Below are 12,956 nucleotides of genomic sequence, written 5' to 3' on the forward strand. Positions count from 1 at the left end.
TGGGAGAGCTGCACCTGCACCCAGGGCAGTTTTCTGTCTGGGAAGAGCTCGCACTGCCGCTCCATCACCTCCTCCAGGGAGCTGCCAAACAGGGAGGGCGTGACGATGGCCCGCCTGCTGTGGTCGATCTCTTCCAGGGTGGGCTTTCGAAGGCCCTGGGGGATGGGGGCAGGGGTGGGTGGGAGGGAGATAGGAGATGAAAAGAGGGGAAGATTTAGTATCGTGCAAGCCATGGAACTGATATTAATCACGGTTTTGTCTCTTTCAGCTGGCTGGATCTCGAATAACATCTGGAAGGTTCCATGACTGGGTCTGTTTTGCCTGTGACTGTGTCGCCTTGTATATAATTACATCTGACTATGCCCTACTATGACTAACTTTTTTGTCCTACCTTCACCGCCTATACCGATGTGTTTGAGTCAACTTTTGGCCATTTCAAGCCTCGACGTAACCCAAGCTTTTTGTCTTTCAAACTGACCTTCTTGCCTCCGGTGATGGCCACCTTCTGGAGTTTCCGGTAGCAGAACTTGGCGTAGGTGCTGACGGGCAGACCTGTTGGGCGAGACGAGTGACACCATTACGACTGTGAAGAGGTAGAACAGGAATCGCTGCTCTCCCATTCGGAAAAAAAAACCCTAAACAGGGATTGCTGAAGGTAGCAGTTAAAAGGAATTTGCTCCGATAATCTCCCACGCAGAGCAGTTAAGAGTATTTGATTTCCGTCCTATCAGATGTCAGATAGTGTTACAGGCGGCCGTGGTTAATCGGAGAGACAATTTGTTGGTGTGATTGCGGCATATGGAGATTGGAGCGAGTCTGACTGAACTGTCGGGCGGGGGGGGAAGATTTACGGCCGCTGAACGAAAGCTTCGAAGACCGGAGCCGGCCTACACATCCTGTTTGGGCGATTCATCAGCACCAGGGAGTTTGTAGAGGCCGGCCGGGACAGAACGAGAAACACAGAGGCCGCTCGCCCTGCGTGCACTACTGCAGGCCCGCAGCTATTTCAGAACCAAGCGACGCCTCAGCTTTTCTTAGTTGTATAGATTCGTCTTTGGGCAATGTTTCTCTTCACTCCACTCCACTTCACTTCACTTGATGACTCACTGACAACACTAACAAAAGTAAATCGTCCCTATCCTTCATCGTCGCGGCAACCCGGGTTTACACAAATCGCCGGCCTCTGCATTCCCATCACACCTGTGGGTACCGCAGGGCTGTTCCCCAAATCTCCTTCTCAGGTACTCAAACTAATGCCAGATGGGGAAAAAGCACGGTTCTGGGAATAAAACAAAAAAAACAAACAAATAGACTGTTCCGGAATGTTCCCTGGAGTGAAGCCTCTGGATTTATAGCAAACAGGTGACACCCGCGCATACTCACAACTGTCGTTAATCTAAACAGAGTTTGACTGTAATTATGTCTTATTGGAGAGATCATACCAACAATTTGCCCTTGATCTCAGAGGAATAGAGCGTTTGTTTTCCCAGGGCTGCTGACAACGAGGCTGAAGAGGGCCCCGTTCTTCTCCGTGTCACGCCACGGCGAGGAGGCGTCGGTCTGTATTTACTTCATGCTTCCAGTTGTGTGAAAAACAACAACAGAGCGCCCGAGGCCCGGGAGGAGACAGAGCTTAGAGAATGCTGCAGCACTTGACCACACACGGGCTGAAGGCTGAGCTCAAAACACTACAAGGAATGAATCTCAGAGTGATGCGGAGGAGACAGTCACCCCCACTCAGTCTCAGTTTTTGTTTATGTGTCTCAGCGGCGGGGCCCGCCTAAGCCCACCCCAGTGTCGGCTGAGGCCAACAACAACCCCTCTCCCGCACCCCTCCGCCTGGGCCCCCCTACGTTCAAAAAGAGACGGGTTCCAAACCACGGCAAAGCCGGGTCTAGCCAAGGCCAGGCTAGGCCAGACGAGACGATTAGGGCCATAGTTCCCACACGCGAGTCCTTCTGCCTCCAACTGTTTCATGCCCTTCACCCCAAGTCTTTCACCCATTGAGGAGACAGCAGCTCTCATTATGCAATTTTTGTGGACAGGGAGGCAATTCTGGTGGTTGACCTTCATCGAGAGCAATAATAGACTCTTTTCACCAAAGACGCGATTTCATTCTCTGACTTAACAGTTAGTCAGATGTGTGGAGAGGGCATTCCTATAGAGCTCTGAGTCATCGCAGTGGCTCAGCGTTATCGGACCACGTCTAAGTGCACGACGTAGGAGACTACCATTGTGGTGAGTCGATCCGGTTCCTCTCTGGTGACACCATGTGGGCTGCCCTAATGAGCTCACGTGCCAGTGAGTAGACACACTTTTAAAATTGTTGACTGACATTCATTATTGGGCTGGAAAAAATAGAAGTCTGCAAATATGATTCACTGTGCAGCCCATTGTGGCTCGAGAGAACCCACTGAAAACTCTCATCCTACATTTTATTTCCACTGCCGTACTGTCTGAGAAAAGCCATTTACTGCGTCTGCGAGGGAAGCGAGTGCATCGGCGTGTAGGGGGCGATCTGACAAATGGTAAGGCACAAAAAACTTTCCATCCCACACCAAATGGGCACTCTACAGGGAGCCATATGTTAAATCTGCAAACGCTCTCCCGCAGACCCCGAGGCCGCTTCTGAAGAGAGCAGAGTAATTTCTTTGGGCTCCCTCTCACATCAATCCACCTTACTGCCGTTTGTGCTCTGTCAAACAGATAATCTTGAGCTAATGGAAAACGTCAGAGAGGCATTCGGAACGCACATTCGGAAAGCAATTTCTTGGCTGATATAATGAAGAGTGAGATGGGGCAGTGAAGCAAATGAACGAGAGCTTTACCCTCTTCCTCCTCCGTGTTCTGTTTTCTTTTCTTCCTGGACTTTGAGTTCTTCTTCAGCTTCAGCTCCTGCTGTTCCAAGATGAACTGAGTCACTGCGAGGGAAAAAAAAAAAAAGGACAGCAGGGGTCAGAAGTCCAAAAGGGAAAAGTCACATAAACACTCAGCCTACAATCACATTTACAGCCTCAATGTAAACAGCAGTGTTGTTTTCTATCATGCCTACAACTAACTTAACAAGATTAGGTTAGAATTTCCCAATTTAATAGGAACACAGCAGAGAGAGTTCTAAAGTAATCAGACAAATCCTTCGGCTGACATAACGGGCAAAGAGAACAGGATGAAAAACAAATAAATAAGGGGAAGTGAAAGACAGACAAAAGAGAGAAAGGTGACCCACCCTGTTGCTCAGTCTGAGACTCACGTTTCTTGTCGCTGGTGGGCTCTGTGTGCCGCTGGATGTAACCCTCCAGGTAGCAGCGGAACTTGGGCGAGGGGGCGAAGAAGGCCAGGCTGACGGCCATCAGCTCCCAGCCTGCCGCCAGGCTCTTGGGGCTGGTGTTGCCCGTGGTCTGCCGCACCAGCTGCACGTACAGCTCATCCCGTAGGCCCGGCATGTCCCAGCACTTGGTGACGATGAGCAGGGCACAGTGGCGCCGGTCCAACCGTGAGGGCCGGTCCCCCATGTAGGCCTGCACCAGCTTAAACATTTCGCAGGCTTCTTTCCGCACTGCACGGTTGCTGGTGACCAGCATGGGCTTCTTGATGGAGCCGCGGTTCCATGACAGCATGTTGGCGATGGAGACGCGGCGGCGGAACAGGCCCTGCGTGTGCATGTTGAGGTGCTTGCTGGCCCAGTCCTCCATGCCCATTTCCGGGGGAGGAGGCTGGCGCAGGGTGGCGTAGGAGAGCCGATAGGAGGAGCCCCCAGGTCTTCCGGCCTCCCCGTCGCCCCCCTCCCGTTTGTCATGAGCGGCGGGCCGGTGTGGCCCCAGGGAAGCAGTGCGCCCGTCTACCATGCCTTTCTTCCTGCTGTCCAACTGAGCCTGCAGCTCTAGGGTGCCCGTCTACAGGGAGAGGAGAGGGGGCCAATAAGTGGGGAGAGGGACAAATGAGGAAAGAGAAAATGAGAAGAGCTAAGACAAACCAAAGAAGAGGATGTACAGGACGGGGGGGAAGGTGCAGCTGCAGCATCTTGCTCTGCTCTGCAAGGCTGAGGCTCGAAGGGAAATTGTTGCAGGACCGACACATTCATTGTCTAATGCGGGAAAAAGATTGTACTAGTCGGGGGGGGGGGGGTTCTCAAATACCCATGCGGACTCTGGATCTGGCATCAGGTAAGCAGATGACGTGTCTAACCTGACATTCACTGCTATTCTTCAAAGTTGCTGTCCTTAACAAGCCCCCCCACACAAATACACACTCACTGTAATCCCCACCTTGAGGTTTGAGACCATAAGGAGCCCCTCTTCTGCGTTTTACAGTGTAACCCAGATACGCTCTAAAAACAGCCAGGAACAACACGGGATGGGAGCCAAAATTCAAAGCTCCAACTTTACCAGCAGAACATAAAACACATTGAGGCATCTTTTCAATGAGACCGTGATGTAATGCGGGGCTGGAGTGTGCCAGATGGGCTGCAGTTTAGATTTAGGGCTTCTCCGTCAAGCAGACCAGATCTGTGCCGTTCGGTCTAGTTGGGTTTTTGGCTGAGACGCTCAGCACTCGTGTGGCGTACAGTCTAAAAATGAGCGGCAGAGGTCGACCGTTTCAAGATCAAATGAGACCACGGGCATGTTGAACTAGAGATGGGGATAATGAGCATTTGAGTTACACTTCCAGGGAGTTCCAGTGCTGTTTTATACAGATAGCTTACGGATGCACCAGAAGGGAGATGTGATTTAGTCATGCTATTGAAAGGGAATCATACCCAAATGGTAGCAAACACCTTAAAGCATCTTCAATGTCAAAACATTCCCGGTTTGTCATTGAAAGTACATGATGAAAATGGTTGGCGTTTCATTTTAGGCTTCAACCGCATGGCCTTTGAATGAGAAGGGAGTGGGATGAATATGGAATGCAAAGAATAATAAAATTCCATAAGGTTCTAGACAGTAAGGTATAATCTGTGTTGCAGTGCGTGTGCGTCTGCGTGATATAACAGCGGGCCTGAAGAACATTCCAGAACAGACTTAGGGGGCCCGCTCAGTGCTCCTTGGCCGGTCTGTAAACCGCTATTGCCACAGTGGTACCAGTAACCCTCAATAACAATAACAAGCTCCTCTCTCCTCGTCTCTCTGCCCAGGCTGGGCCATATGGGACGCAGTAGTCCTCCTTCCTGACCAGGGGAAGCCATGTCCTGAATCTTCCTTGCCTGGCATGGGCCCCTGATGGCCAGCAATGTGACTGGCACATGAACATGGGGTACCTGCTGCGTGGGGCAGATGGAGAATAGGAAGTGGGGGGCTTAGACAGGTGATGCTGGGATCCTGGCTCCTTTATTAGGGTAGTGTCCACTCATCCTGATGTCTCAGACCACTAAGGACTTCCTCTTGTATTGTCAGAGGCGTCGGCCACAAAAAAAAACAAAACTTCTTGCTTTCTTAGATCTCAGCCAGATCACATCACCTAGCCGTTGTTTCCATCCTGGGCTCGACAAAACCACTACAAAAACACTATCGCTGTGCTCCAGTTGCACAGAAAGACCAAAAGCCAAAATGCAAGGAGGCCTCGGTGTGATTGTGGCGAAAGGAGCTTTGGAGATTAGAAGAAGGAGAACTTCAAAATCTGCTGCTGGGCCACTTATATAACTGTCTGGGGGAGTCAAATAGCTCTGCAAACTCAAATCATGTGCACCTGCACATCATGATGACATCATACTCATCAGTGTGACCCATGTGGATATGTATCTTTGTGTGCATGTCTGCATATCTCATTGTACTGCCAAGTGAAAATATCCAAACCCAATCTGTTATCTAAGAATAAGTCTAATATAAACTTATTTAAAGAGATTTTTTCGCTCAGTCAAACAATCTGTCTATTCTTCCATTTGAAGCCCTCTGACGAGGATACATTGAACAATAAAAAGGCAGGAGCAAAAAAAAGGTGTAAGGACTTTGCTTGTTTTTTCCTGTTTATTTTTTTTTCCAAGCAGGACCTTGTTTGAAACTGTGATATATCTCATAACACATCTTTTTAATGGACTATTCCAGTTTTATTTTAATTGTCAGTCTTTTAAGATACTTCTGCAATATGCAATTGAGATATTTTAACTTGAGTATTGGAATCCCCCACACACTTACACGCACAGGCACACACGGTGGGTTACCTGTGACGGAGGACCTGGGGTCTCTGGTGAGGACAAGCTGGCCTGGTTGGTGATGCTCTTCTCCAGGGTGTCGACCTTCTCGTAGGTCCTTTTCTGCCTCCCTGGAAGTTCCAGTGGTGTCAGCGGTGAGTTGCCATAGTTACCTGCCCTGTTTAGTGACCGGACAACTCCGGCCCCTGCCACATCCTCTCGAGAGGGGCACCTGCCTGCCGGTGCGCCCCCTGCTCCTCCATACCACCTGAGTAAGTCAGCAGGGGAGCGCGTTCTGGGCACCACCGCCTCTCCCCTCTCCCCCATCTCTGGGTCCAGCCCCTCCCTCACCTCCCTCATGGTGTTGGAGCGACTCACCACCTCCCTCATCTCTGCCATAAGCCTCTCATTGAGGGCGCACAGCTCGCCGCTGCTGCCCACTGAGCCCGGCCGCCCCCCAGCCCCGGCTCCACCCCCAGCCCCTGCCCTCCTTCTGGTCTTCCTTCTCAAGCTGGGGGAGGGGCCCGTGGAGTAACCTGAATCTTGGTACGTGGGGACAGACTGCGGAGTGGAGGAGGGAAAGTCCTGCGAGGCCTGGCTACTCTGGCGGCTGTGCCTGGCCTCCATGGCGCGCTGCACCGTGGCCTCCAGGGCTCGCCAGGTCTGCTTCTTCTCCAGGGTGGCTGGGCCCGGTGTCCCCATCTCTCGATCCCGGGGCAGGCCTCGGGACGGGTGCAGCTGGGACTGGGCCTGGTGCTGGGAGTGCTGCTGGGGCTGGGCTAGGAGAGGGTCCGACCTGGAGGTCGGCGACGGTGTGCGTGTGGGGATAGGAGAGCCCTGAGTCAGGTGTCCCAGTTTCGGGTCCACGTTCACCATGTGCTTGATGCACTCCAGGCCGGCGGGACTGTAGTCTGAGGCGGAGGGGTTTCGCTTATGCCTGGATCCCGAGAGGGAGGATCCAGGATGCTGTAGGAGCCGGGGCTTCTGGAGGCTATGTGTGGGTGTCAGGCGGGACAGAGGGGGTCCGTTGTGCGAGTGAGCCCCCTCTACCTCCATGTCTATTGGGGGCTCATCGTATATGGGGCTCTCTGACACTGGGTCATCATAGAGTGGGGCAGTACAGCCATACTGGGGAGAGACAGGACGCGGCGTGCTGGTCTGGGACCTGTGGAGCAGTGGGCTTGGATGTCCGTCCGCTGTCACGAGGCAGAAGCTGCCATTGCTGGCTTTTCTCAGGTGATGGGCCTGCCGTGGGTCGACAGCCATTTTCCCAGAAGGGGCTGTTTTATATCCCTGCACAGAGCCGAGGTGGCCCCCCGGGGACTTAGCACTGGTGGGGTGAAGTGTAAAGGTGTTGGCCTTGATCGGTGTACTGTAGTGCTGCTGGAGGGCTGGGTTGGCCTGGCTCCTGCTCATACTGTTTACCTTCACCAGCATGGCCGCTTTAGAGCCTGGTGGAGGCTGCCATCTTTGAGGAGGGTCACTAAGGGAGACAAAACTCAATGAGACATGCATACAGCCAAAATACCATAAATATATATGAGGGCTGAACGATCTGGGAAAATTATCTAATTACGATTTTTTAAACCAATATTGCGTGGAGGATTGGTTAAACCAATCGCTATAGGCGAGGTGTAAGAGAATCACGGAGAAAGTGTCCCCATTACGCACGTATTTTTTCCATAAGGAGACGTAAAATAAAATAAAAACACTGTTCTGGTGCGCCGATTGCGGGCACCCTGTCGCCGGCACGCACATTGCAAATCGTCGGTACCGTCCGAGAGGGAGATGGGTGCGCAAAATGTGCCCCGATCGCTCCCTCTCCACCACCCCGGGATGGCGCTCTCGGCAGCCACCTGTCTCGCCTATAGGAAGCGCTGGCCCTGGACAGCCCTATCGGTTAGACTGTGTAACAAAAATAAATATATATACTGTATGTGTGTGTGTGTGTGTGTGTGAGAACTGAATAAATAAAATACAATGGTACCTCGAATTACGACTGTAATTTGTTCTATGAGAACTGTCATATGTTAAACAGTCGTATGTTGAAGCAATTTTTTCCCATATAAATTATGAAATCATGAAGGGTGAAAATAAACAAAATGCACAGCACAAACACGGTAAAAATGAAAAAAAGATCAATAAGCCACGAACTACGTGCACACATGATGTAGGTCGCCCGCTGACTGCTGACTGGCCGCCGACGCGCCATCTGCAAATTTCCACGGTCGTATCTTGGAGCAGTCGTTTGCAAGTCGATAGCAAGTCGATACAAATTTTCGCGACTATTGCTACTCGTATCTTGGATTAGTCGTAAGTAGATGCAGTCGTTAGTCGAGGTACCACTGTATATGTAACCTAAAAAAAGAAATATCTCGCCTATAGGAAGCGCTGGCCCTGGACAGCCCTATTGGTTAGATTGTGTAATAAAATACATACATACATACATGCAACATTTTAATCACAGCCTTTGCGATTAGAAAATTGCTTATGAAAATTGAATATTAAATTGCGATGTCAGTTTGAATCAAATAGAAATATTCATGTCAACAATGCTAACAAGTCTTTGTCATCTTGTATGTACAGGCTTACAGCCACGTTTTAAGTATATCCAGTTTGGAAATGTCAAGGCTCACAGGGCTGAGAAAGTAACAACAATCCACAAATTATTTTCCAAACATTTCACTGACCCTTAAAAGCCACAGCTCCTTATTTAGTGCAGCAACACCCTAACAGCCTCATCTACCTCACGAGACACTAACTCTTGTGTTAGTGGTGCAAACAGAAAGCCTAAAAATAATGAATGAATGACTGCTACACAGCTGTCTATAACTAATCAAGAATTCAGACTGTGGTCTGGAGGTGTGGAGAATGAGTCTGGTACAATGCTAGCTTTCTCATGCCCCTGGACAGAAATAAAAACAGCTTGCACTGCATTCCTCAAAAGGCACTGAAGGGGGGGGGATCACATGGCCTTCAAGTCTGTTATCTGTAACATTCCCTAACTATGGAGGGCTGAATGAGTAGGCAGCGTGGAAAGAGGGTTGGTTTGAAATCACGCCGAGTTACGGTGGTTCAACGGCAGCATAAATCTTGGGTCTAAAGGTTAATTCCTCTGCTTGGGGTTTTAGCCACTAAGCTAACTCCCAAGCCTGGTGGCACAATCTGCCTGTTAATCTGGTCACACCGCTTTGCTGTACCATGCCCGTAATATTCCTCCTCCTCAACTCAAACGCTCATTCTCACAAAATGAATATAGCGTTCGAAAGCAGGCATTAATACAAGTACGCAGGCAAACCACCCACCCCCACCCCCACACCATCAGTACTGTACAGGATGGCAAATATGACAAAGCACAATATTCCTCTCCTCGTCAAAGGTCAAATCTGTTGGTTGTCTGGTTAAACAGAAACACTGGAAAGCAGGCCAATGGCTCTTACCTTCCCCTCCCTCACTGCTCTCTCGCGCGCGCGTATTTGCACTGTGCTAATTAACTGGATCAGAGCAGATCGCCTCCTGTCCTCATAAATCCAAACGGAACCGCAGACCGGAGTAGAGCCCCACAGCTGCCATAGGCTTCTCCTTTTCCCGAGGAGACTCAGTTGAGAGTTGGTGCAGGAAAAGGACTTACTCACAGGGAGGAGGGAGAGAGGCGGAGTGACCCCCCTCTCCGCCTCCTCTTAGCCTCCCCACGTCTCTCTGGAACAATGCAGAAACAATTCCCCTGAGTTCCGCGCAACCAACGGCAAACTTCCTTTAACTTCTCTCGACTGCTGCTTGGCATTCATTCAATCTCTCTCACTTCACCCCCCCCCCACACACACACACTGTCCCTCCCACAGAAGTGTGAGTCACTCCACCTTTGTGGTTTGAATGTAAACAGCGTCATGTCTTCAAACGGTCCCAGGCGCCTGTGAACTGTGGCCCGCTTGGAATTGAGGCCTCACTTCACTCGGCCGTGGACGCAGTAATGAAAGTTCTTTGCCACACACACACACACACACACACACACACACACACACACACACACACACACACACACACACACACACACACACACACACACACACACACACACACACACACACACACACACACACACACACACACACACACACACACGAGGACAGGCCATTGGGGTGGTGGATGGTGGGCACCACAAACTGCCGCTGTTTGGTTGTCACAGGGGGGGAGTTGTAAAAGGGGTGTCTGTGTTTGTGGCGGTAGGCGACAGCTGTAAATGCGAGAAACCACCGTTTGTGCTCTTTTTGAAATGCAGAGTTTTTCCTCATTCCAGTCACTGTCCCTCACAGGAAGTGGATTGGGGGTTGCCAGGTGGGTGGGGTTGACATCACCTCAGAACAGACGGCTACAGACTCATTCTCAGTTGACTGACTGACACAGGGCTGACTATTTGCCGCGGTTCTGTTATCAAGTCAGTCACCATCAAGGCTCCATGTGTAACTGGAAGGGCAGGAGAAAACAAGAGGGCCCACACACACTAACCACAACAACAACATTCCTCTTTCCTTATGCCACCACCATATCAAAGAACGCTGCTCAAGGAGGCCCACCTCAAATGTACCTAATGGGGGTGTTCTGTAGAGAGCACTGCATGTTTCTCAGCGAGTGGTCTACTTTATGAGGAGCGACCCTGAGAGAGTAGTGACCGGTGCTTCCTGTCTGAGACATCCCCTCTGAGGGTCGGAGGGCTTCCCTATGCAACACAAACAGGAAATGCCTAATGTAGCGTTCACACACTGTGCCGAGGGCGGAAGCAGATAGGGCTTGAACCACAGTTATAGGGGGCTGGCACCCAGTTTTATAAAACTCCTGACTCCATACATAAGCCGCTGGGCCAAAAAGCTGCCTGAAAATGCACTTTGGGATATGTGCTACTGATTAGACCCTATTGAAGACTGGATGCTGCTTTGAATATTCCTGAACTATATCTTTGAAGAGAGATTGTGTCAACAATACTGATAAGTAAGATAACAGTGATGTGTAGGGTAAAGCCGGAAACTAAGCTTCATTTTTTTTTTTTTTTTTTTGTATACTTCATTGATCCCTGTGGGAACATAACTTCTCTGCATTTGACCCATCCTAGTGTCTCAAGGTCCGTATCAAGTTTTTTAGTTCATACTTAGCATATGCGATGTAAGCTCTTTTATGCAATGCCCTAGCACAGCTACTGAGACCCTATCAGACAGTGGGCTAAAATTCAAACTCATTTGGAGGCCTGGCAGCAGGTCTCCCGTGAGTGGAGAGAGAGGGATTTTATCAGGCTTTTGTCTCTGTTGTTTGCCTGTCAACGAGTGTCCGGGTGCAGGCATGGCATGTTCAACCCCTCCGGCAGCATCGCAACACTTTGTTATGTCGGGTGTCAGCAATGAGCAGCCTCGGTGAGATGATAATCGCGATCAGACGGCGGACAGTGGCCAATGGCAACATTAAGGCCGTCCACTGTCCTCCGTCTCAATGCAGAGTCTCTAATCCAATTACGCAGCCACATAATCACAGAAACCCCTCGGCCAATCGAACAAAGTTATGATTACAAGCCTGATTTGAAAGAGTAGGAAAAAAAGGCACAATGGTGAGAAACCCTGAGAGGCCCTGGCTGGAAAGAGGGGAGAGAGAGAGAGAGAGAGAGAGAAGAGAGTAGTAGAGACACATTGAGATGGTGGAGAGTGTGTGGTAATGAGGAGGGTGGGTGGATTAGTCCTGGGAGAGTGTGGTAAAGGGAATCAAGCTCAAATGGGGCGGGCATTCCTCAGGGGCCTCCTGTGTGTGTGTGTGTGTGTGTGTGTGTGAGGCCAAACACAATGCGTGGCTGTACCATCGTCAGGGAGACGCCTCCTTAAACGACAGCAATGAAACAGGGGAGGGGGCGGGGGTATGATGGTGGGGGCAAAAGAGCGAACGAAGGGCTCAAAGGGAAACCGTGAGCCATTCCCATCCTCCACCACGTTATCCGAGGCAGACAGGCGGGTTCTTATGCAACTGTCAGGTCTGGACCTCTGCTGCGGGGAGAAAGCACCAGCCTGCTGAGCTCCCGTCATTATGAAAGTTTAAAAAGGGTGTGCTGAAAGCTGTAATTGCTGCCTGTCGGGTATTCATCCAGTGTTAGCTGAAGGAGGGGTTTACATGCTGCACTGCAACACAGTAAACAGTAACTGTACACAGAGATCTTGAACAGACATGACCACTGTCGCGCTCAAATACACATACAAATATTTTTCTGGATTTAACTCAGGTCCTGCCACTCCATTCAACAAGAGACACAAGAATAGGCCCGTACTCTCGCAGACACAGAAGCACACTGTTTGGGAGCCTGGGGGCTAGCATGTGAGATGTTTAGAAACAAGGGGAGAAAGGATAAAATGAAGTTAGAGCCCTTTTGAGCCCAAAGGGGTAATTTCATTGGTGTGTGGGGCATCAAATCAACTTAACGGTCAGCGAATTTCAATTAGTCCTGGCGGCTCCGGTGTCCTACGTCCATGACCGCGGCCCAAGATACCTCTGTCACAGTTCTCAAATTCGCTGTGGGCAGATAGTCTCAATAACCACCTAAATATACCCGGGGGTGGAGGCGGGGGTGCAAAGCTGTTAGCAGCAGAGTTTGCTTTAGAAAAAAATGGTTCTGGTCAACGTGTCCTGGAAGATTTAAATTTCCTGGACATAAGGGGTCAAACATTATCTGTGTTTATTGAGCTTAAAAACAATTTATAAGCAGGCTATAAAGAGAATGACATCATCAAACCGTGTAGATGTATAATATATTTTATTGAATACTTAAACTAAAATGTCCCGTCAGTTAACGCCATTAATTTTT

General features: G+C 50.2%; 1 protein-coding gene across 2 annotated transcripts in view; it reads right to left on the minus strand.

Annotated features, from left to right (window-relative positions):
- Nucleotides 1-12,956, minus strand: part of arhgap46a (Rho GTPase activating protein 46a) — a 38,903-nt gene that overhangs the window by 3,602 nt on the left and 22,345 nt on the right. Inside the window, exons 3-7 of one of the 2 annotated variants that reach the window (XM_080001548.1) lie at nt 6,155-7,607; nt 3,251-3,893; nt 2,829-2,921; nt 479-552; nt 1-155 (exon numbers count right to left, since the gene is read on the minus strand). The exon at nt 1-155 is cut by the window's left edge and continues 45 nt beyond it. In XM_080001548.1, the coding sequence (XP_079857674.1) occupies nt 1-155; nt 479-552; nt 2,829-2,921; nt 3,251-3,893; nt 6,155-7,607 (2,418 nt within the window). Of the gene's footprint in view, nt 156-478; nt 553-2,828; nt 2,922-3,226; nt 3,894-6,154; nt 7,608-12,956 lie in introns of both variants that reach the window. The other variant, XM_080001547.1, reaches the window with a different exon arrangement.

Source organism: Zeus faber (genome assembly GCF_960531495.2).
Source record: "Zeus faber genome assembly, chromosome: 5".
NCBI classification, from domain to species: domain Eukaryota; kingdom Metazoa; phylum Chordata; class Actinopteri; order Zeiformes; family Zeidae; genus Zeus; species Zeus faber.